Source organism: Peromyscus eremicus, chromosome 3 (genome assembly GCF_949786415.1).
Source record: "Peromyscus eremicus chromosome 3, PerEre_H2_v1, whole genome shotgun sequence".
Taxonomy (NCBI): domain Eukaryota; kingdom Metazoa; phylum Chordata; class Mammalia; order Rodentia; family Cricetidae; genus Peromyscus; species Peromyscus eremicus.
The window spans coordinates 142016774-142042531 of record NC_081418.1 but is presented as its reverse complement, the minus strand read 5'-3'; the positions used below and the strand labels follow the sequence as shown (position 1 = coordinate 142042531).

General features: G+C 44.7%; 1 protein-coding gene across 1 annotated transcript in view; it reads right to left on the bottom strand.

Moving 5' to 3' along the window:
• Etv6 (ETS variant transcription factor 6) overlaps positions 1–25758 on the bottom strand; it is a 201330-nt gene that overhangs the window by 111951 nt on the left and 63621 nt on the right. The window contains exon 2 of the mRNA XM_059258696.1: positions 24276–24405. Coding sequence (XP_059114679.1) covers positions 24276–24312 — 37 coding nt within the window. The 5' untranslated portion in view covers positions 24313–24405. The remainder of the gene's footprint in view (positions 1–24275; positions 24406–25758) is intronic.

Genomic DNA, 25758 nt, shown 5'->3' with positions numbered 1-25758 from the left:
AGCATTTTCTGGGAACGGCCAAGGTTTCCTCTACAGTCAACTTTCCAGGCCTACAACCGGTGTGAAAGAGGCTGCAAACTGGTACCTTCCCCTCCTGGCTTCTGATGTCAGATCTGCTGTGACCATCCAGGTGCCTTCCCCAGGTCACACTCTTAAGAACATCCCTCTAGATCCCAACTCTTTTTACAATTAATTTTTACTATTTTTAATTATGTGTATATGTGGGAGGATATTACTCAAGTGCAGGTGCCCGTGGAAGCCAAAGGTTTTGGATTTCCTGGAGCTACAATACAGGTAGTTTTGAGCCACTTGAAGAGGATGCTGGGAACCAAACTTTATTCCCCTGCAAGAGCAGGGCGTGCTCTTAACTGCTGAGTCGTCTCTCCAGTTCTCAGATCCCAACTCTTTTCTCTTCTAATCATTACAAGCGAAAGGCTCAAATCATGGTTTTAACCTCAGAAAACTGTACAAATTGCTCTCTAATACAAGGCTTCCACCGGGGCCATGACCCATCTGTAGGCAGGGAATTACAGACTCCACACACAAGGATGGCATCTAGCTATGTCCAAATCTGAGTTATTCACAAGAAGCGAGGTCTGAGTCTGTCTTCTTGAATCTCTAGGTCCGTGTTGGTAAAGCTGAGAATTCCTGGGGGCTGTCTAAAGTAACACCACCCTCATTCTGATACTGTTAACAAGTTACTACTTGTTAATTTTCCCCAGGTCCTTCAAGGGTCAGAGTGGCAGTCCACAGGTATCCCTCATACCACAGTTGGAGTAACTTCTGCATTCACTTTGATTTTTTTCAAAGCAGTTTTAGTCCTTGGTTTCTACAAGACTAGTTATAGGGTTTTGTGGATATCGAAATCTGAGGCTTTTCAAGTCCCCTGTATAAAATGGTATAGTAATTGCATAGAATCTATACACACTTTCCTGAGTATTTTAAATCATGTCTGCATTACTCATAGTACAATATAAATGCCATGTTAACAGTGGTTAGACTGTATTTCTTCGGGAATGATGACAAGAAACATCTGTACATGTTCACTACAGATGAAACTTCTTTCTAAACATTTTCAATCTGCAGTTGGTTAAGCCCATGGGTGTGGATGGAACTCATGAGTCTAAAGGGCCCACTGGGGTCAGTGACATGATTTAGTGGGTAAAGGCACTTGCTGCCAAGCCTGAGAACATAAGTTCCATCCCCTGAAGGTAGAAGGAAAGACAGATTCCCATGGATTGTCCTCGGGCCTATAGATGTGCCACATATACAAATAAATTAGTGCAAATAAATAAATACAATTTTAAACATAAAGGGCCCCCTGTATTTTACCAGATTAATTATGCTTGAAAAGATAGCTCACTGAATAAGGTCTACCAGTACTATATTTCAGACATCTTGTGAGCTTCCCAGGCATTGGTAGGCTTAATAGACAACTAAATACCACTTATTCACAGTTTTTTTTTTCTCTTCCAGGGACAAAAGGGTATTGCAGGCACCAACAAAGTTTTGGATCATGTAAGATGCATGTCATCCATCAGATTCCTGTGGGAAGCAGGACAAGCAAGTGGAAGAAAACAGTCTATTGTTTCTTTCCCCAGTACAGCCCTTGACGTTCTGAGTTCTATCTGTGGAAGCCCTCAGTGTCTCCAGTGGGAGCCCTTGTGAGTGGTTTAAAAAGCAGGGTCTGTTTGTGATCCCTCGGGACACTGGGCCACTCCACCCTGGACCTCAAACTGTCCATCAGTCTTCGGACTCACCCTCTTCTTTCATTAAAAAGCAACTAACCAAACAGACACTTCTCCATTTCTCCTCCTTTTCTAAGATCTGTCAACTTCCTCTTCCACTGACCTGGTGGTTAGGCTCTGATCCTAACAGTCTTTCTCCACAGCAGCCACCCATGCTCCAAGTTGTCTTTAGTACATGAGGCAACAGCTAGTCCCTGTCCTCTGCATACCACCTCTTACTTGTGTGTGACAGCACCCAGCAGGGAATGGAGGGCGATCGCTGGTCCAGGGGATGAAGGGGAGATGTCCTCTAGAGGACGAAGGGCAGACAGCCTTCCAGGAGAGGAGGACAGATGTTTGTTCAGAGATGTAAGACAGACGGCCAACCCAGAGCAGGCAGCTGGGCACCCGCCACCTTCCAGAGCCAGCACTATGTCCCCCCCTGCCACACACAGATACACAGCCTTTGTTCCTGGGACCCCTTCCACCCAGAGCCTAAAGAAAAGTGCTTCACACCCTGCTTAGCGAGACTAAACAAAGCACAGAATCTCCTCAGTTCCACAGGCTCTGAACTATCAAAATGATCTTTTCCTTACACACAGAATAAACAACTTCAACTACCTTATAACAATAAACTAATGTATCTTTACATCTGAACTGGGTGATGCTGGTGCTCTGGGACTGGAACTGCTTAGTAGGGAAATGGCCCTAAAAATCTCTCCCTCCATCTTGGTTATTTAGAATTCACCCCAAGAACTTCCCATTTTCAATTCAAGTCTCAAACAGTTGAGATTTGGAAATACTTCACTTTTAAGAAAGGGGGGGAGTGGGGAGAGAGAAAGAGAAAGTGTGTATATTTAGATTTTATTGAATTAAGGATTCTTTTCTGCCAACAAAGTAAACTTAAAGTTACGACAAAGGAAATAATGAAAACGGTCAAAATTTTTCATGCTTAAATCCTGAACTTGGATCATTCACAGAGACAATTCTTGGAGTCAGAATGATTTTTAAAACAAAATGTTTAGGCTTTTGGTCGTTGAAGATAGACGTGAGAATCACACGAGAAACTTAAATGGAGAACTACCTTTCTTAGCTGTCCCTGTAACTATGCAACATGGTAGCTAAAGGCTAGACTGCTGGAAGGAGTCATGGTTTGTTGTAGACAATCCCAATCCAGCCACCTTTTACAGGAAACAGTTCACTTCCCTGAGTCACTGTGGTTTTCACTCCCCACACCCCTAGAATGAACTGTCTTACCAAAGAAATTATCATAATAATAAAAAAAAAACCAAAACTAAAAAACTGATCCCCTTGCATGGATACAATAAAAACTATCACCCCAACTGGTCAAGGCCCAAGCCTGCCTGCTGAAGTGGCTTCACCATTCTGACACCTTCGGCTGTTGAGTCATGAGACTCCTTAGGGAAGAGGTTCTTTAAATTACCAAATTACATAATTGTTCTTCCCAAGTCCCAAATGTTCTTTTGTGGTTTAAGATAAACTAGCGTTTGGCGATTCTTCCTGCAAATGAATTACCTTTTGTAACCAAGGCTCCAGGAAAATTAACTCCTCAGTTAGTTTTCCAACCTCCATGTTGGGGTTTTATCATTCAGAGATAAAGATAATTTATAAGAGAGGCAGAGACCACTTTCTATTTTTTAGATGCTGTGTTGCCATACACACAATATCATCATCATCATCATCATCATCATCATCATCATCTCCTCTTTAATGGTAGAAAGGCATTCTGTATTATGTCAGTTGCCTTTTTACTACTAATGTATCGCACCAAAGGCTTTCAATGTAATTGATCAATTAACTATTGAAGGCAATTTCAGAATCTGGAAAACAAGAACCTGTCAGGTAGTTTCCTCCCATCAGTGTCAGAGCTTCCTGACCCCAAGTTGCCTTCTGATTCTACTGTAAAGCTGTTTAAACCTTGCTTGAGATGAGCTAAAATTCAAGAGAACACTATATGCTCTCTGAAGACCTTTGGTTTACTAAGAGGAACAAAGTAGTTGAATTGGACATGTGGTGTTATATGGAATAACACTTCATGGCTAGAATTCTACAAAGCAAGGGAGTGTTCATCGACCTCTCTTGATTTCTTCCTCTCCATTTGCTATGAGAATCCTCCATCTCATGGGAACCTGAAGCTCTGGGCATTAAGCTGTCACTGGAGCCATGTTGATCTGTTACCATGGAGATCACTCTGGTAACATACAAACCTTCCACAGTCCAGACAATCAAGTGCCTCACTCTGACTCCCAGAAGGATTTCTCGGCCCCCACTCTCACCAGTTTAAAGTTCATTTCTGCTGGGATTTTGCTGCAAAATGTTTGGAGTTTGGCTTTTAAATGTCATTAAAAGTCTGAGGACTCAGAGACAAAGACGGGGGTGCCGAAAGGTATCTCAAGATTTTAAAGCAATGAAGTTCACATATGACAACTATTCCCTAGGTTTGAGTTATGGACTAGGTTATGGGATTACTGGACAAAGAGCCAAAAGTAAAACATGGAGTGGGGTGCCATGGTAGTACAGCTTACTACTTACTGATCATCTGAAACACAGTGCTACATAGCATCCAGTCTATGACTGTTCGCTGTGAAATGCTAAAGCATTACTCATGTTAATCTCTACAAAGTCCCCACGTTTCCAGAAACGGGAATTCCTATATGTGGCAATGCTGTCTAGTCAGTCTGTAAAGGAAGACCCAAATGAAGGTGTTAATGCTGGTCGTGACTACAGCTTGTCAGGATCACCCTGGGTCTTAGGCAAGCTCACTGGTTCATCCATGAAGGTGAAACACAGCATTTAGTTATTCTTGATTTATGACGCTGCACGGGTGTTCTTTTGGGAAACAGAGGCTAGAGGATTACAGGTTTGGAGGCCAGAGTGGGCTAGATAAAGAGTTCATGGTCAGGATAGGCAACATAGTAAGGCTCTAGCTCAAAACAAACAAATCAAGAGCATCAAATGAAGCTACATTTTACACGGGACCTTGATGCCTTGCTGGAAGATCTATGTTAATTTCCCTTAAGCCTTGAGGTTATTAAAGACAAGTAGAGGAGGAGAAGCAGGAAGGGCTACTGTCTGGAAGACATGTGTCACTGGGTTGGTGGAACTAGCAAGGGCCTTCTGTTGGGCATTCTGAGTCATGAAGGGAAGGCTGGAGCTGACAGGGTCAGGTTCTGAATGCCCAGGCTTCAGGATGGGCCTACACCACACAAAACTATAATATTCTCTGGCTTCCTTTATAAAGGATGGGTACAGACAACTCCAGCATACAGGGCTTGAGGTGAACGAAGAAGGCGAAACTTCCTATGCTGAGCTCCCAAACATGAAACGCAGGCCACTTCCTACATCTGGGCCATCTGGGGTCTGAAGGATGCAAAGAAACTGTTAGACAAAAGGGAAGGCATGGTCAACTCTGGTTTCCAAGGCTTGGTAGTCTGCCTGGGGGCCACAAGGTCCAGGTGAGAGGCTGCTTGCTCACAGCTGACTGCTCACTAGCACTAGTGTTGGGAGAGCAGGGACCACCAGACATAACGCAGACTCACTGACCGGCAATTTCCCTGCTTTCTTCCTCTTCCCTTCCTTCTTTATCGAAAGGAAAGGCTACTGAGTTCCATTCACCTGCCAGTCACCTTGCTCCCTTCGGCAGCTCTTCTGAGACTCCTGGTACCACAGGCCTCCTAACATTTCCTCCCCTGCCTCAGAGCACCAGCTAAGAAAAGTATCCCTGCAATCCAATAACTGGGGTTCAGGAAAACAGTCCCCATTTCTCCACAAGGCTCTGCCACTTCCCTTCTCACCCCCAAACAAAATAAACAATCTCTTTTAACACCCCCCCCCAGCTACTTCCTCACCAGGGGAGCAAAGCAGCAAATTAGCATGTAGATTAGTTATAGAATTTCACTGACATCACCCCAACCCATTCTTAAGACCAAATGGGGAATATACAGTAATGAGGGAGAGGAATTTTTTTATAAGACCCTATTGGCTGCTAAAAGGCCTATGAAAAATTAAAGTGAGAAATTAAATTTCTGAGCAGGAGAAATGGCAGCATTTCTTCCCTTCCTATGAATTCACAATGATACCTACAAAGTACCTCACTACACAGACCAAACACCAACACTGACGTAAATCTTTAATAGTTAGATGCCACTGAAGTTATGCTTTTCCCCTCAGACTTTCTCCTGGATGTCACCCATATAAGTGACTTAGAAAGAAAAACTGTTCTTGATTGAAAAATAGTTTGGAAAATATGTATCTCCCAAGGGAGAATTAGCAATGAGAACAAAGAGGAAAAATTAATTCAGAGTGTGTAAGTAGCAAGTTATAAAATATTAGAAAGATACCAACACAGACAAAAGGCTTATTTATATAGAGAACAGTGAATAAAATCAAACACAGGATGGAGAACAAATGTCCAGAGCCAGGGGTCGTGGCTCCTGGGAGACTCAGACAGGAGAACCGCTGTTGGGTTTGAGATCAGCATACACAATGAGACCTTGTTTCAAAAACAACAAATGTACAGTGATAACATTGAAGTATTGCTATTTAATTAATAAGTCTGATGTTTTACAGAAAAATAAAAATACACATTTACTTAATTAATAAGTCTGATGTTTTATGGGAAAATAAAAATGCATTTTCTGTAATTGCCACTCTCCTGCACACAGGAGGTGCTCAGTGCACATTATCTATGTTTTTGCTTTCTTAGATGCCTCTAGCCTTAGCATTGAGCATGTGGTTCAACAATAACAGGAACAATACAGATGAGATGCCCTCAAGGGATAAAGTCTTTGGAGAAAACAGACACTTTCAATTTCTGCCCCTACTATCATCAGTTTCTGGCTCCACGTGGGGCCATGGTTCCAAGTACTGTGTGTCACCATAAGCTCAGTATTAAAGACTTTGTGTGTGTGCACTGGAACCCATGCACTCATGTGGGTTTACATGTACGTTATGTGGAGGCCAAAGGTCAACCTCAAGTATCATTCCTCAGGGGCCATTCACCTTCTTTTTTCAACATGCAGCTCTCACTGGCCTGGCATTTGCTGATTAAGTAAGGATGGATGGTCACTGAGCCCCAGGAACCTGCCTGTCTCTACCTCTCCAACACCGGGATTACAGGCATGCACCACCAATTCCGGCTTTTTCACGTGTAATCTGGGGACAAAAATCAAGTCCTGATGCTTGTGTGGCAAACACATGATTGACTCAACTAACTTCCCATGTCTGTGTCTGTGACGTGATGACAGGGTCACACATCCATCAGACTTGTTGAGGGTAAAACTGAGGCACCTCATTATAGCTCTAGTTATCACACACTACACCCTGTAAACCCCACCTTTATACACAAAATCAAACTCTCTGGCATCTCAATTTCCTTAGGTTAAAATGAGGGCTCAGAAGATTTCGAGGCAATATTAGTTAACATTCCTCCCTAAAACAGACAGACTATGGGAGGCGGGATGGTATAGCAGCCCGAGTGTCACACAACATAAAATGGGCTGACATCAATACTGGACCCTATCTTTCAAGTTCCTTTGAACAAGAGTATCCATGAAGGGCAGCTTTCAATGAACAACCATTTAGAAATAAATGTCCCAGTGTCCTGTGAGAAAAAACAGGGCCTCAAGTTAAGTCCTCTTGAGGAAAACTACCAAGTTCAACCATGGTCCCCATTATTTCCATGTCAATACCATCAGAAGCCTCAGGAAAAAAAATCACTACAGCTGATATGTCTGCAAAGCACATTTTTTTCCTGCTTACCTCACACACACTAACAAAATCTGTCTTGCTTTTTGAGGCAAGTTTCTCCATCTGAGATGCTATTGTTATACAGGGCACATGTCTTCCTGACTCCTTAGAACAGAAATTATAAACAAGTGCAAAAGGCAGGGCCTGTGGCTAGAGAGATGGCTAGTGGTTAAGAGTCCTGACTGATATCACTAACAGAGGATCTGAGCTCAGCACCCACATCAAACAGCCCACACCCACATTAGGTGGCTGCCTTTAACTCCAACTCTTAGGATGATTTGGACACGTTACACACACACACACACACACACACACACACACAGAGTTAAGTCTTTGTTGAAAAGCAGGACCCTTCAAAAGGGATTATACTCTGTGAGCGTTACAAAGAGGTGGCTTAGGTTCAGAGTCTGACATCCTCTGGTATTGGAGATGAGCAACTGAGGCTCACATGACTAAATAAAACTGAGTGACAGCCAGGATTGGACTCCAGCCTTCTGTCCCCAAGTCCAATGCTTTTCGTGCTACACCACACAACCATCCGAAATGTCTAACTTGGTTATTCTTCTCCACCAGGCCCAGCTGGGCTGTATAGAAAGAAAATCTCTAAAAAATATTTGCCAAGTTGATCTGTAAATGTAATTCTACTATCTCAGCCTAATATTGTGTCTCAACCCCAAAAGAGCTCACTGGTGGACTAATGGGGAAAAAAATGGAGTTAGAGATGTTTACAAAGTATGTTTGACATCAGAGCCTGATTTCTATGTAAGAATGAAGAAAAGCTATCGCTGCACTCATTGTAGGGACAAGGGAACTGAGGCCCAGAGGTTAAGGGACTTGGTTACAGCGCTGACTGAACAGTGCCAGAACTGACAATTTAGTAGCTGATTTTCAAAGCCTATACCTATTTGATCCCTATTGACCCAAGTCTAATTAATAATGGCTGTAATTTGTTGTATTAGGAGGAGAAGGGGGAGGAAGAGAAGGAAAGAAGGGAGAGAGAAAGAGAGAGAATAAACATAGGATGCTGGGTATAGCACAGTGGAAGAGTACTTGCCCAGGATGCACACCCCACCCCTAATAAAAGAGGAAGGGGGAAGAAACTGTGTCCATAAGACACCTTATTAGGTATGGTGGTGCACACCTATCACCCTAGCACTCAGGAGGTAGCGGCAGGAGGATTACATCAAATAAGAGGCCTCCTGGTCTATGTCAGTGCCAGGACTATACATCCAGACCCTGTTTCAAAAACGTAAGCAACTGCAACAAAGGGTATCTTCATGTCAATATACAAAACAAAAACAAAACCCCACTACGCTGGCTGACTGAACTGCAGAAAATTACATGCTCAGCACAAGATCTTCATCTGCCCAGTGCAGAGATGGCTCTATTTTGTTGAACAAAGCCTGCTTCAGCCAGCTCTGAAATAAGAATAGCAGTTACATGTACTGCCTACAAGATTTTGAGGGCCAGCCAGAGGAAATGGCTGACGCCATCCTCCATCATTGCTTTATGTCAAAAGAAGGATAGAGGCCATTTCAAAGTCTGGGCAGCCTGGGGTTGTACCATAACCTACAAGGAGGCTCCAAGAACACCAAGGATGGGTGAAGCCAGAAGGAAAGGTGACAGGAGGCAGGAAGGATGCCCTGGGCCTCCCTGAGGCTGCTCCAAGCCTGTTAAAGACAGGGATGGTGGTAGCTAGTGGTGGGGGGGTGGGAGGAAGGGAGTATGTGGGAGGCTGTGAAGGAAGGTGTGGGGGGGACAGATATAACGCAGCATATAGAAACCTGTCAGGATGGGATTTATTTTTGTTCTGTGAGGGAGTATAATAGGGCTTTGCCTGCACTCTCAATAGCTGTTTTGAAGTGAACCCGGCTGGTATGTCTTTAATTTGTCATTTCATTATGAAACTGTTTCCCTTCCAAGAAGCCTTCAAGTCAGGAAGCTCTGTCTGCCCACACAGGAAATTCCTTTGCTTCAACTTCCCCAAAAAGGAAATTTCCCTCAGAAGTGAGCCCAGCATATGCCTTTGAACAGGGCTGTTTCAAGAAACTTTGGCAGCCGAGTCCCAAAAACACCCCTGGCTTTCTGCTGCTGCCGGGACCCAGGGATAAACAGTTGATCCCTGGGCCAGTGGGTGGGGACCCCACCAAAGCTCCATTCTCTGGCCCCCTTGTCCTCTATTGCTGCCTATGAGACATGAAGAGCTTAAATCTGCCAGGAGAGACTGTAGTACCTATCATCCACATCCATATATATGACAGATAGACCACACACACACACACACACACACACACACACATCACATACAGGCATCCCAAGGTAGTATCAGCACAATCACTTATGGCTCACACATAAGACTTTCGATTTCTGCCAGAAAGAGAACAGTATTTCCACTGATTATGGCACACAAAAACAAAACAGCAAGGGACAGACCCTCCACCATGTCTGTTACCCAAGAACCCTCTGCTCCGGGTGATGGGATTTTCCACACAACTTTTCCCAGTGAGGAATCTAAGTGAAACATGGAGGGGGGAAGCCTTTCCAACCACAGCCCTGTAAGAATTCATCTCTCAGACATCTTGAGAATAGCTAAGTGGTGAGAATCCAGAGCAGCTGTGCTACAGTGAATTTTACGAAGCTTCTGAGCAGAGAAGCCGCCAAACTTGCATTTAAGTTTTTAATTTTCCATTTCAAATCACTTTATTTAAAAAAAAAAAAAAGCTGTGCAAAGGACTGATCTATCTAAAGCAAGGAAGAAAGAGACAGCATTGAACCTCAAACTGTGTATCAGGCAGTGGCCAGAGAGACGTAGACAGATGAGGAGTTAAGGCAGCCCTGGATTTTCACCCTGCAATTAGAGGGTACTGGAGCAGCAGCATGCTCAGGGCTGATCTTATTACACCATTCATGTGCCAGGGCTCTGAAGGGATATTATTTACCAGGAAACAAAGCAGTATTTAAGAGACTGAAGAGAATCATAAAGCTCACTAAAATCTCAATATATGAAGCTTGAGGTTTGGACTTGTGGTAGATGTTTGCTGTGGGGTGGTTTTAAAATGTTTACTTTGGTGAGTTATCCTATTTTTCTAAAATTTATGAAGTCTTAACCACAGTTGAGTCTCCAAGGGGAATGTAACATTGTTTTTCATTCCTTTCATCTAGAAAATAGGGCTTTGGTTTACAATGGGAAGAAAGATGTAAAGAGTCTGAGGGGCCTACTGGACTGCCTACCAGCTCTGTGAGTGACTCTGGCCAAATTTCTTAACCTCTTTAAACTGGACGTTTCATCAGTAAAATAAGGATAATGGAAATCAGTTCACAAGGCTATCAAAAGGACTCGGTGATATAATCCATGCTTAAAGTGTCTACAGTCAGCACTCAATAAGTAGAAGTCATTAGTCAATGTGAAGTGCTATAGAGGATTGTTCCCCCAAATTCCATATCCTGAATCCTCATTACACAGTTACCCTGGTAAGGTTAAGATTTCTATGACCCCTTCACTGAGATTTGAATTCACTTGTGAGAATTTATACTGGCAGACTCGCTACTTCTGTCAAAGAACCACACAGGGCTAGAATCCCCAAGATGACGTGCCTTCAGGATGCTCAACTTGTCTGGCTTAGATCAAGGCTGGCAGTATCTAGAGGTAACACCTGTGCATGGTCAGCAGCAGACTGACTATTCTTCTTAGCCCCAGGGCTTCGGGGTTACAATATTTTTTGTCTTAATCAATCAAGGGACCTGGATTTTCTTTTTCTTCATATGTTTTTCTCCTCCATGGAGAAAAACAGTCTGAGCAAAATTACAGGTTATTTCCAACTTGATCACCCCCCTTGACCTTCCGTGTTAGCTATGGATGCCTCTGACGCAAGAGAATTGAGAGATTTAATAAACTAATTTCCACGAAGCTGGGACTTGAGTTACTCGCCACGTCCACCCAAGGCACTGTCTATATTCCTGTTTACTTTTAAAAATGGGGCTAGAAGGATGCTTAGCAGTTAGAGCACTTTCTGTTCTTACAGTCGTCCCCCAGCCCCCAAGTGACATTTCATTTGCAGCATCCACATGGTGGCTCTCAACCATGCCTAGGCATGTATGTGATGCACATATATACATCCATGCAGGAAAAATACTGATATACATAAAATAAAATAAATAAATCTTTTTTTTTTTAAGTGCTTTAATGGAACCAGGCAGAAACATGCCTGGCATAGAAGAAATTTCAAAGGTGGAAATGCAGGCACTAGTTCATCATGGCCAGATATTTATACCCAAGGCACTCTAAATCATTTCAACTGGGTGACCACATTCCTGCTTTGGCAGAACACTGGCCCTGTTCACAGATAACTACAAGCCCTCTGTCCTCGGTGCCGCGTCAGGCACTTGTGAATCGGAACATTCCTTCAGCAAACAAAGACGCCAATAAGCAGACAGTGACAGAGCTGTAGGTACAGTGTCAGGGTCACAATACTCCACTGTGTCCTTCATGTTCCCTCCTCATAACATGGGGGCGGTATAAATCATCGCAGGGGTTTTTGAGACATAGATATCTGGAGTACCCAATGACATAATCCCAAAGACACACCACATACACAAGCATGCACACGCATGCAAGTTTATCTGAGGTAAAAATGTTCTCTGCCTAGGAATCAAAAGAAAATCTTCTTTTATAAGGTCCCAAAATACAGTTGATAAACAACACATCTGTTTAATTTTTGTTGGTCTCAAGTTCCAGTCAGCATATGATCAGAGCATTCAAGGAGTTTGACAGTCTGATCCCTCTGTCTACCTCCTGAGTGCTGGGATGAGGGGCATGCACGACCATGCCTGGTTCATCCAGTGTAAGGGATTGAACTCGGGGCTTCAGACACACTAAGCAAGCATTTTTACAACTGAGCTACACTCCCAGCTCCCAGGTGTAGTATGAAAAGAACATCCATAAGCCCACAGTCTCAAGTGAGGAGAACATCTCAGGGGATTTCCACTTTTGTGATCTTAAAAATCCCTTTAAATGAAACTCCAGATACTTGGATGAATGAATATTTATACCACAGCCAAGGTTCAAGGCCAGTGAGAGGCTCACACCGAATGCATCTTGGGGATTCTGTGTGGTGGCCTCACCACCAGCTTGCATGAAGGGCAAATGGAATTCTAGGTGGGATCTCAGCATTTCCAAATGAAAAAGAAAGGGCAGGGTTTTCTCCCCACTCTGTCTACATCTAGTAGGAAAATGCCCCCATCGCCAGACGAATCCCCCAGTCCTCCAGAGAAATGGATATGTAAATTCAGTGCCCCTTCTGAAATAAGAGTCACTGGGAGCGGGACAGAGATTCCATCTCAAGAGGGTCAGCACCAAGTCCTACGATCATCTGTACTTCCTTCCTGGAGTCTCTGGTGCTGGTGACTCACTAGCTATAAAGGAAGACAGAACAAAATCCTCTTATCAGTTTTGTTCACAAATCACAGTGCTCTGGGCAATCTCTTTCTTCCTAATCTTATATCCCCCTTGGACAGCCTGTGGCAACTCAGGGATGATTCAAGGAACTGGTTCAGATCCTCCGTTTAGAAATAGTTTCTCGGGTGTGAGTTTTCATGCCCAGGGGACGGTCTGAGTGTCACAGATTCTCTGCAGCGGAGGAAGATGGAAATGTACTTTAAAGCTCGGCATCAAAGTCTTCACTTTAGAAGCTGAAAGCCTTCAACCCTTTGCCAGCTCGGCCTTTCTTCACCATAATTAATTAATGCAGTATTAATTGTGCATGTGTTATGAGGCTGGCTGAAGGAGGATCATGAGGGCTCTGTGTTGGTCACTGGCTCTGTAAAGCCCAAACCCAAGTGGACAGCATCCAGAGGGAGGAAGACACAGACCATAACAAAAATGAACACGCCCTGAGTCATGAGGGGATTCCCACAAATCAAACAGTTGGGATCAAGCAGTTACCAGAAGCTGCACCTGTATGTAATGCACTGGGCGAAGGGCCAGCTCACAGGCAATTCTCAGGTCATAAGGGGGGCGGGCGGGGAGAGAGAACAGAGGAGCAGGCCTGAGACTGGGCTGCATCGTCCTGGACCGGCATAAGGAAGCACAGCAGAGGCAGTGGAGAATCCCTGCAAGGTACCTGAGCGGGCACCAGTTTCCATCCCATAAAACATTACCTTGTCTCAATCACAGGCATCCCAGAGAAACATCCAGCAGAGCCAGACTCTAGATTTCCATATTTCCTTGCAGGAGGGCATCCTCACACAGCAGTCACAGCACAAGCAGAGGACAATCTCCTGCATCATCGAAATACTACCATCTGCACCAAAATTGGAGGCTGAGCACTGGAAATCCAATGAATGAACACTATACGTGGTGTCTGCAGATAATGCTTGGCAGGTGAGAAGCTCTGTGCTCCTCTGCAGTCAGAATAATATAAGATGTGTGAGTCAGGAAGAAACCTGGGAATCATGGACTCAACCTCCTTCATTTTACAGATAAACTATTTCCCAGGAGAAGGTACAAACTGTGTCAGGGATGATCCTGCACCATAGCCAAATGAGGCCAGAAGCCCAGAGAAGTGACTGGGAGAGCAGCAGCCCCAGGAGTCACCGTACAACGTCCTGGAACAAATGCCACATGGAGAAAGTGAGGCACCAGCACACCAGGTGATGTTCTGAAGCACGTCAGCCGAACACGGACTACGAGAAAGTTGGGTGTCGTGGTTTGTAAATTCAGCGTTACAATCTGCATTCACGCACATCACCTTTACAGGTGCTCAGCAGTAACGTGAAGCGGAGTGGTTTCTTTTTAACACGTGGAAAACTCGTGCAATGGGAGACTCTGTTGGCTTCATTAAATTTTTGTTTCTAACATTCTAAAATTTATACTTGGAAAAAAAATGTGTGGCAGATAACAGTATACCCACAGGATTGGATCTGCAAATTTATCTGCTTCTAAGTTCAAGAGATTATTTGGTTTGTATCTCTGATTTTATCCCCCTGGGTTTTCTTGTCAGTTGTTTATACCAATCTTGCTTGATTTTTTTTTTCCCTTCAAAAAGAGAAACAAGGAGAGCTTTGATTTTTCTCCTCCTAACCAACAGCTAGAATGAAATAACTAATTAGTTCCTAACACATTTGAGATTCAGGATGATGAAGTGAGAAAAGTCTGGTCTTGGGACAGGATGTAGAGTCAGGTCATGACTCCTCTATCTTCTCTGTGTCCTTGGGGACACAATGTGCCACATTTGAGCTGCAAACGCACGCGTGATTATTCAGACTAACTTAGAGGTTCCTGGCACACAGAAGTGCTCTACATACAGCAATGGCTATAGTACTCACTGCACACGGCACTGCCACACAGCCCCCTGGACTAGTGTTCAGAACTTAAATACAGGTGACCTTGAATGAAGCACTGCTTCTATACGCTGGCAGTTCGGTTATCATGACAAAACAGCAACAAAACAAAATGAAACAACAAACAAAAATTTAAAGTGGTACTTGAGATCTAGGTGTAATGGCATTTGCCTGTAATCCCAGTACTTGGTGGGCAGAGGGAGGAAGATTCTAAGTTCAAAGTCATCCTCAGCTACATGAGTTCAAGGCCAGCCTGTGCTACAGAAGACCCTGTTCCAAAAAACCAAAGAATGGTTTAGTACCCCTCAATACGTGTTCCACAAGCATTTTAAAAAACAAAACAATTATTAAATTTCTCCTTATAAACCTTCACCCTCCTCAGCAAACAGCATTAGTCAGTATTCCAACATCACAGGTTGAGAATTAACTTCTGGTGAGGCCAAGAACTCCCAGCATGTGTTTTCCTCCCAGGGGTCCTCTCTGCATCTACCTTGCATCCACAGCTCTTTAGCAGTATCATAGCTCTTGATCAGTGTACCCACTGACAGTCTCTGCAGTATCTGTGGTTCTATTACTGAAATGCAGTAATGCCAGCTAACAGCTATTAGCATCCATGATCTGGAGGAAGCAGAAAGGAGACCAATTTCACAATAAAGGGACTTATTCTACCCTCCCAGGCTGGAAGCAGGGATGTGAGGTGGAGGTGGCTGACAGTGCTGGGAGTCTACACTTGGCCATGTGGTCAGAGTCAGGACCAGTTTAAATCCCCAATCTTGCTACCTTGCTTCAGACGAGATTAGTCAAAGAATCCCAAAGCACTCATACTCAGCACAAGCAACTGAGAATCTAAGTTCGCCTAGGACAGCAGTGACACCAGGAGCTTTCTGCTAAGATTGACTTCTGGAAGGACACAACTGTTCCAGCCATTCCTGCCAGAAATCTCAAGAGTGAGTTACAGAGGCAGGTGCACTTCAAGCACAGAGCAAAATGGGAGAAAATACATGCTGCTTGAGAATAGGAATTTTACCGTATTTGTATAAAGTCAGTTCACCAATATTTTTTTTCTTTTTGAGAATGAAGAGGAAGTGGGGAGGTTAGGAGACCATAGGACAAGCTGACATCACACACGATCATTATCACACCTGCCAGGAGGGCCAACAGACATGGATGTGAGCCTGCCTACAGTTATATGGGTAGGACTCTTCAATCTGCAGGACCTTAGCCTGTCAAGAGAAGGCCAGAGAATTCCTCAGGATTAGAAAAACCTGAAGGGAGATGGCAGAGAGAAACAGAGTGGAAATGAGGTCATCTTCTGTTGACCAAGTCTCTTCATAAAACTGACTCTCAATGTCTCTTACATCTTTCAATGGTTCTGTCTGCCATAACCCTTCTATGTGGAGTCCAGAATAAATCAGACATCTCTGGGTTCACATATTATGATGGTTAATTATGATTGTTGACTGTACTGAGAACTGTTTAAAGGACCTGAAGTTAGGCGGGAGATGTGATGAAGTCATCCTGGTTAAGAGCTGGAGGGGAGGAAGTCGGGGTGTACTGGATCAAAACACATTGTATGGAATTCTCAAGAAATTAATTAAAATATAGTTGAAAATAGAAAAAAATGCTTAGGGGATTCATGAGGCACACCTCTGAGTGTCTGGGGGACATTTCTAGACACAATTGCATCATTAGGGCTCTGATCTAATGGCTGGATGAATCCCTTGACAGATTAATATGATGGCATTACTGGAAGATGGGGAGAAACAGAAGGTGGGGCCTAGAGGACAGGGACAGGTGACTGGGGACAATCCCTCAGGACCACATCTTGCCCTGGCCTCTTCTGTGCGCCTTTTTCTCTGCTTCCTCCCTTCCCCCATGAGGAAATTCCTCCTTCACAGGCTCTCATTGTTATCATGTCCCACTTCATAATGGGCCCAGAAACAGGGCCAGAGACCCGAAACCATGAACTGAAACATACCGTTCCTTCTTTAAACTGTTCACATCAGGTAGTTGGTCACAGCAGCACAAAAGCCCGGTAACATGCATATTTACCCCCGAAGCACCAGGTAGGGGACAACCAGCTGCCAGTGTCCTCTAAATGCCTAGTTCAGAACTCCGGGCAAATCTGGTACCAGGAGGTGGCTGTGCTTGCCCTCTGGATCCCACCCCCAAGAGCCAGGGCAACTCTGTGGAAGCTCATGCTGGAGGAACTGCCTTAAATGTACACAGGCCTCACTGCATGAAATGTGAAGTGAAAGAAAAGGTCAATAAACCTCTGGTTATATGTTTAAAAAGAGAGAGAGAGAGACATCTATAAATAGCTGCATTTATTGAAGCTGCTTCCTTATCAGGAAGCATGGAGCTAGGAATTAACGTCTGCCTGCATCGGAAATTCTTTCAGACAGCACACCCAAAAAGGAAATTTCCCTTCCAAAGCATCCTGGCTGTTCTGCTGTGGACTGTTGTACTTATCTATTTATTTTTTTCTTTGAGTTATCTGAAGCAGCTAAACTGGACCCTTGCGTTGTCCCACGTGCTGCTAGGAAAACTGGGGTCTTGGAGCATTTGGATGCACAATGTGAAGGTACCCAAAGGAAGGTTTAAGGAGAAATAAAAGATAAAATGAAAATGTCAGGCGCTTGACCAACTTTGCCAGAAATCAGAGCTGCTTTAAGACACCGGCTGGGAACTGGCTCTTCCCCATGCCCTTGCCTCAACTCTGGTGGTGATGTCAACACATGTCACAAGCAGTTGTAAGGAGAGGCCACCTCTGATCACTGATGAGGGCCAAGGACCTAGTGAGACCTGACAGATCTAAGAAGATGAGAGGGGAGGGCCAGGGAAGGAGACTACGGTTCCAGACTGAGGGAGTCTGTCAATCATGGGGGCTGCCAGAACACAAATCCTGCTTCTACTGTGAGTCAAGACCATCATCCTCAATACTGTGTCGGCAAGCTCGGGGTCCTTTCCCTAATGAGAGCAACATGCGTGCTTCCCACAGAGTTTGAAAGCCAGGAGGCCGCCTGTTAAGTTGCAGAGGTGCCCACAGCAGACCACTCCTGAGTTACTTCCCCTCCCCGTTATTAGACAGTATGTCAGTGTTACACATACAAACCCTGACATTTACAAGAACCTCTTATCCGCACACGTTATTAGAAAGCTAGTCTTGAAGAAGCTGAATCCTCTACTCGGAAGACACTGTCCTGAGACTGACGCCCATTCAGACTAATCCTATAACCACGATTTTTATTTTCAACTGGAAACTCCAGGAGGCAGTGGTGGCCCCAGCAGCCAGGTTATCTCGGTAAAACACTGTTCAATATGAATCACTGGTTGTGTCCCACTCTAAGAGCTGGTCCTCTAAGGCCTTTACATCCAACCCTGCCATTTGGCTGCTGAGATAAACTGAATCTCAACCTGATAGCACCAGAAAATGAAGAAAAACGGACAGCACAACAGCTGGACAGAACCAGAAAGAGTCCTTGCAATGGGACTGCCTGACACATTTCCCTCCTCCTTCTGAAAGGGAGATGCCTGATGGAGGCTGAGCACCTATCAATGGCCAAGTGGCATCTCTAGAGCCATGCCTGCCACTGGACCCTCCGTCCGTCACTGTCCATCCATTTGCAGATTACTTAATTTTCCAGTCTGTATGCTTCCTGCTAAGAAGGCTAAAAGATACCTTGTGAAGCAGAAATCATGCTAGACCCTTTCTGTCCCTTGTGAACCTGGACAAGTTCATTGACTTGAGGCCAGACCAAGAACACTTGCTTACCGTCATATGATTAAGTAATATGTACATATGCATCTATTTTCTTTATAACACCATAAAATATTAACCATGATTATATTTAGCTCTCATGGCTGTCTCTGCTTTTGAGAACAAGTATAACTTCAAAGTGTATAGAACTGTGGTTCCAGCCAATTAAAACAGAGGCACCACATCCTTCGCTGTGTGCAGGTTTTGGTGGAGTTCACTTGCCATGCAACTGTCTGAAACCCAGTCACTCTGCTGAAGATGCAAAGCAGCACAGTGGGTGAGCAGCGAGGCTCCCACAGGAAGGCAGACAATTAAATTATTAAAAACGCACAAGCAGGAGTAGGAATGTAAGAATTTTAAAGATTCACAAGGAAAGGAAGGAGAGCCAGGGGACTATTTCTGGTGTCCTGACTCTAGAAAACACAGGGCAGTTATTATGGCTATTTATTAACCCACAACATCATAAACCAAAGCCCTATTAAATATGACGAATGAATCCTGGGTCCCGATGTTTTACTATCAACTCATAGGGACTGAGCAAGGCCAAACAGACAGAGTAAGATGCAAAGTCTTCAGGCAAATGGCATTAATGTCGACCTATGATTAAATGTGATTAAATCAACTAAACATGAGATGATCATGTTTAATAGAGGTTTAAAAGAAGGCACTTAACTGTTTAGATTCTGCTCTATACATTTGAAACCCATTCATCTTTCTACTGAGGCCTGGTACTTAAAGGGCTCCTATGAACATGCTGTGAATCTGTTAAGGTTTAGATCTTTGGATCTCTAGAGTCATATGCCAAAAGCTTGGACACCAGCCTATGATATTATTAGAATATGGTGGGACCCTTAGAAGGTGGGGCCTAACAGAAAGAAGCTAATGACTGGAAGGGGCTATGGGAACCCGGATCCTTCCCTTTCCCGCTCCTTTTCTCTGTCTTTGCTTCTTGGAAGCTATTGCCTCATCATGATGTTCTGCCTTGCCGTGGGCCCAGAACAAAGCAGTCGGTGGCCACAGATTACAGACTACAGAAGCATGAACCAAATAACATTTTCAACCTTCTAAGTCTATTTGCTCAGACATCTGGTCATAGGGATGCAAATCATACAGAGCAGCCTCTGCTGGGAGACAGTGGGAGCACCTTGCTGTGCTTCACTTCCTGGCAAGGTGACACAAAGTAGCTTTCCAGCAGACTAATTAAGTCCCTCCTTCACAGGTAAGCCCCGCCCCTCCCACCCCATGAGAACAGGGAAAAGACTTTCCTTTTCCAGACAATGATGAGGGCCAACTGTGAACCTGACCCAGCACCCCTGGGGTCCTTCAAGGGTTCTCCCACCTAGGAAGGATGGTGCTCAGGACAAAGAAGGTAACTTGTTTTTCATGGCCTGCTATGACTATTCTCCAGCCCTTTCACCCTCGGGCTTACAAACGATTCAGCATGGAATCGTTTTTTATGGAAGAAGGAAGGAGAGAGGAGGAGGGCAAGCACGCCCTTTCTATCCTCTGCACAAACATTATCCGTCCTCCAATCAACAGGGAGGTCAGCAGCAAGGCTACTAAAGAGCATGCAGTTCTGGGCACTGAGGACCAAGGTGACAGGGACTCTTCGGCCAAGGCCTGTGTGGCCCCTGCATCTCCTTCCAGCACCTCCTAACCATCCCTTAACACTTGCGTCATTTACCACTCCGCTTTCATCACATCTGTTAACATAAGGCAAAGCCCCTCTTTTTACCTCTCCAGGCTGCGGCTTCAGTTTAGACTTGTGCTTGTGAACACAGTGGTGAGGCTCTGTGAGAATCCCAGCTATTAGATTCCTGCCCTCCCCCTTTCCAGATCTTCCTTTGATTTAAGAATGAGAGAAGAAAAGAGAGTTAAGAGCGAGGTTTAGCTGGAGATAAACATCTAGAAGAAGCTACTGGAAGCAATCAATACTAGCCTGGTACTTCTTTTAAAACAGGCCTCTGAGAGCGCTCCAACCTCCCAATACCATAAATGTCCTGCTGCTGTCCCGGCTCTCGTATTCTTCCCCGTACTTTCCACGCACATTCTACTGGGAATTGTCTGGAATCCCAGATCAAAACAGCAGTAACTTAATTCCCTTGCTATTTTTTCTTTCTTTTTTTTTAAGGTTTGGAAACTCAGCTGGGATGCATCTTCAAGTGTATGGCCCAACTTCACAGAGTCAGAGACCACTGAGTTCCTCAAATACAGTAAGGAGCAGGCAATCCTGGACTAGAAGAATGAGGAGGGAAGCTGGGCTAACTCGTCTGGAAAGCCCCAGCAGAGGGCAGACGGCAGGAGCCTGGGAACCTCTACTTCTGGAGGATTCATTCCAGATGTTGAAACCAACCATGACACAGCAGGGCTCCTGCAGACTACCATGGAGAGCTATCGCTGAAGCTGGACTGCCACAGCTGAGACATTTAGGCAAAACCACTGACTGCCCTAGCGTGAATCATAATTGACTGATTATCCCCCAGGCCAGCAGTAATGTGCTACAACTCCACAGCGGGTAATTATCTTGGTGAGCATCCATCCATCCATCCATCCATCCATCCATCCCTCTATCCAAGGGAGACACATGAGTTCTCTATCCATCCATCCATCCATCCATCCATCCATCCATCCATCCATCCATCCATCTACCCATCCATCCATCCAGGGGTAACACATGAGTTCTTCAGCAACAGAACAATAGTTCAGAGAATGGGTTCCAGTCACAAACCCATTCTGGGGCCACATCAGTGCAACTGGCCAAGCAGCAACCCTAAATTTACTCATCCATGTGAAATATATGGGTTAAACACATAGCTGCACAGTGGCATAAAGATTAAGAATCTAAGAAGCAGGATTAGACAAGACTGAATCTGAATCTTGACCCTGCCTTCCGACTAGTTCCGTGACCAACACTGAAAAATTACTTAAATTTTTGAAGCCTTGAGCTAGGGATAAAGCTCTGTGGTAGAGTACCTGACTAACATGTGCAAGGTCCTGGATTTGATCCCTAGCATTGCCCAAAAAATAAAATAAAAATCAGTATGCCTTTATGTATAACATGGAGATAGCCTTTATGTATGGTATAGAAATAAGCAGAAAAATCTACCTTTACAAATATTAAAGTGAGAGTGAAATAAATAATTTATATATACAAGACTTCATATAGTGCCACAATAATTACTAGGCATTATTAATTTTGTTTGTTTGTTTTGAGACAGGGTCTCTCTATGAGCCCTGTCTGTCCAGGAACTCAATTTGTAAACTAGGCTGGTCTTGAAGTAACAGAGATTCACCTGCTTCTGCCTCTCAGGACTGGGATTAAAGGCATGAGCCACTGTGCCAGCTTATTACTAGTTATTCTGATAGTGTGCTGCAGCTGGTGATATGCTGGGAAGGAGGAGAGGGGTGGCTCAACGAGGAAGCTGCCTTCTCAAGGACAGACTAGGTATTGATAAGGAAAGATAGTTGTAGGTAAGGATGATGATGGCAGAGATGAGACCCACCATCGTTAAAGAAAGAAGGACTGTTAAAAGTGCTCTCGTTTCCAAAACCAAACATGAAGGAAAGAAAAACTGAAATAAATGACCAGCTCACAGCTAAAGGGCAGAGCAAGCTCAGAATGAAGATCCAATTGCCAGTTCAGTCTGCTTGTTAGCTTGCTAGGCTTTGTTTTTCTACGGTAATTTCTTCAGCAAAGGGCTCGTGTGTGTTCAAATGTGTCCAGAGGCTTATCAAGGGGTTAGGGTCCCTCCCGGGGGATGTAAATATAAGAACAGAAATAGTATAAGGAAAATCCACCCCATTTGGGATAATTGTCTGTAATTTTTAAGCTCCGTGGAAGCAGGGGATTCTGCTTTCTGCATCTCTGTACCTGGGGTACCTAGGACAGTGCCTGGAAGAGCACAGGCTGCCAGTAATGACTGGCAAAATAAGTAAGTGAGATTTGGTAGAGGTGTTCTGTCTGCATGGCATGAATATGCTCTACCCGAGGTGAACAATCCTGAAGTAAATATCCTGGTCACAGGACGACGTCTGGAGGCAAATTTGCTATTGCTTGCTGTTTCTTTTCCAGTTCTGTCCGCTCTACTGGTGCCGAAACACTCCCACTTTGTAAGAATGACCCTGCCTGCCCCTCTACAGACACAACCTCTGCTTTGCAAGATCACCGTGAAGGGTGCAATGGAAGATGAAGCTGTGCCTTTTACCTCCCTGCTCAAGATATGAAGCAGGGCTGTCTCGATCACAGGAGGCAACACTATCTACACACTGGCGGAGGAAGGAAGGATTCGAGTGCTCTCAAAGCCCCAGATGAATCCCAGCAATCTACTGTAAGCAGAAGGGAGACCCAGCAGTACTGTCCAAGATCCACCCCCACCCCCCAACACAAATCATGCATCCCCTGTCCCCAGTTGTTCCCTGCTCTCAACAAGCCATCTTCTGAGGAGGGACAGATAATGAAAGTAGGACAACCTGGGGACCACTATTATGCCAAGGGACAGTAAGCATGACTATTTGACATTCGCGTCATTTTAAGCTCCGTAGAAGCAGGAAATTCTGCTTTCTGCATCTCTGTACCTGGGGTACCTAGGCTTTGGAAAGGCCTAATGCAACCCCAGTGCCCTTTAGAACTTGGACATGTGCCCTTCAGACAACATTCAAGCCAGAAAAACTGGCATTTTCTTGGACACAAGTGATAAGGGTGGGAATCAGGTGACTCATTTTCTCTGGATGCTCCAGTCACATTTTATCCCCTGGGCTAGGTACCAGCAGATGAGGAGCAGACAAAAAGGACACAGCAGGGGCCAATGCTTTGGAGACTAACACTGGTCACACAGGCATGTTGGTCCCAGTGCTCTGGCGAGACGCAGTTGAAGACGGAGATGGAAGGGGATGGAAGCAAAAACAGGTGTGACCTGGGGGAGAAGGGTGAAGCCGTTAGGGCAAAGCATGGCCAAGAGAAGGGAGAGAGGGAGGAATAGATGAGCGAAGACAAAGGAAAGACACGTGATGGTACATAGAAATGAAGGAAAGAAAAGCAGCCAGTATCCGGAGAAACGGAGGGGAGGGGGACCTTAGAGAAGGGAGGGATGTGGCTTAGAAACCAAGTGGGGTCACGGGAGGGGGTGGCATGGCAAGTAAAGGTGCTTTGCCAGGCAAGCCTGAGTTCATGCCTCCTCGGAACCAATGGTGGAAGAGGAGAGCCAACTCCCCAAAGATGCCCTCCGATCTCCACATATGTACCTTGGCACACACCCCAACACAATCCTTCCCCTCTACACATACAAACAACTTTTAAAAGCAATGAGTCTGAATCTACAACTGGAGAAAAGAAAATATGAAGCTGGAGTAAGTATGAATTTAGAGATAAAAACTTCGAGGGAAAAAAAAACAACTCATTTGGCCTCTTAGACTACATTAACTCTGTCATATGTTAGGTATTTCTACCTTTTTTCCCCTGCAATGTCCTTATCAGATACGAATGAAAATATTGAGAAATTAGGGACAAGAATCTCAAACTTCTCAAGGCCATTATGAGGTGAGGGTCAAAGATTCCAGGACAGCTGGCCAAGTCCCATGAACACCATCTCAGGCCCAGAGCTTCTCCTTGGGATCCACCTGGCTCAGCATTCTGTCAGTTCTTCCCCTTCCCAACCCCCATCCCCTCAAAGGCAAACACTCACGCAGGTGCGCTGGCAGGTGGATCGAGTCTTCCTCCATCCTGAGCGCTCGAGGCACTGGAACATGAAGTGGAGTCGAGGAACCGTAGCTTGCCACTGGACTCTCCGGAGGTGTGTATGAAATTCGTTCCTGCTGTTAGGAAAAGGGGAGGGAGAAGAGAAAATGAAATGTTGCAATGGAGGTGTGAAACTCTGAGCAAAAGGCAGGAGGGGCATGTGGGACATCAGCCTGCCCAGAGGTCCCCTACCAGAGGTGTCCAACCTTCTGAAGTCACAACACGGCCCTATCATCCACGACTGTGTTGAGCCACACACAGTTACCCTGGTATATATGCAGGCCACTGGCATCAGATTAGACAAGCCCTGAAGTAATGCCACCTTTTAAATACTTTCTATTTTTGATTTTAAAAACAAAACAAGCAAACAAAAAACACGGGAAAGGTTAAAAATTGGGTTTTTGGACTCAGGTCAACAGGTGCCACACCAGCGGTTTGTCCCCAGAATAAGGAGGGGCAGGGTGAGCAAGTGAAAAGAAGAGGTCTAAGAGTCGTTTTTCAAAGCAACTCCCCAACATTATTTTCCCAAGTCACATACTGAATGCCACCAGTGCATTCAAACCATGCTTCCTCTTCTCTGGCAACGTCCCCAGCTTCTAATCAGAGTATGATTCTACACTCGAATCCAGCAAGAGTGAGCTATCCCAGTAAGCAGGAAAATGATGATTTCTAAGTCCAAAGACTCAGATCTAGATTTGTTTTTGGTCTTCTTTTCTGAGAAATGGTCTCCTATGGCCCAGGCTGGCCTCCAAATCCTGATACTTCTGCTTCCATCTTCTGAGTGCTGAGATTACATACATGTGTGACCATGCTTGGTTTTTCAGCGCTAGGGACTGAACCCAGAGCTTCATACATGCTCATCAACTGCTTCACCAACTGAGCTATAGCCCCAGATGATCTAATTACATTTTCCATCACTATCTCACTATACCAAAACCACAGCCCCAAACAGCCAATGTTTAAAAGTCTTTCCTTCCAAATCTACATGAGCAAGCATCCCCTTGCTCCTTCCTCCTCCCTGTCACAAGCAATTATTCCCTTTCTCTCTGAAGTATTCCAGGGGTCTTCTAAAAACTATTTGACAATAACTAAAGATACTTGTCAACTGACAAGGAGATGCGTGGGGCTACAACAGATCCACCATTCAACTTCAAACAGTATTTGCTGGATCAGTTAAAGCCAACCGAGTGACCGGAGAAGGGTTGTTATAACAGTAACTTGAAAAGAACTCTGTGTTCAGCAAGAGCAGCTCCAGTCTACATACCAATAATCAGCCTGACATGCAGTCCACCTTGAAATCTAACTTCCAGTGGTGCCTGTGATTTAGCTGGATAAACAAAAGTGAGAAATACAAGGTCCAAAAATAAGCTTGGAGGAGAGATCAGTAAGTTGACACTATGAAAATAAAGTTCAGGAGCAATAGCAAGTTC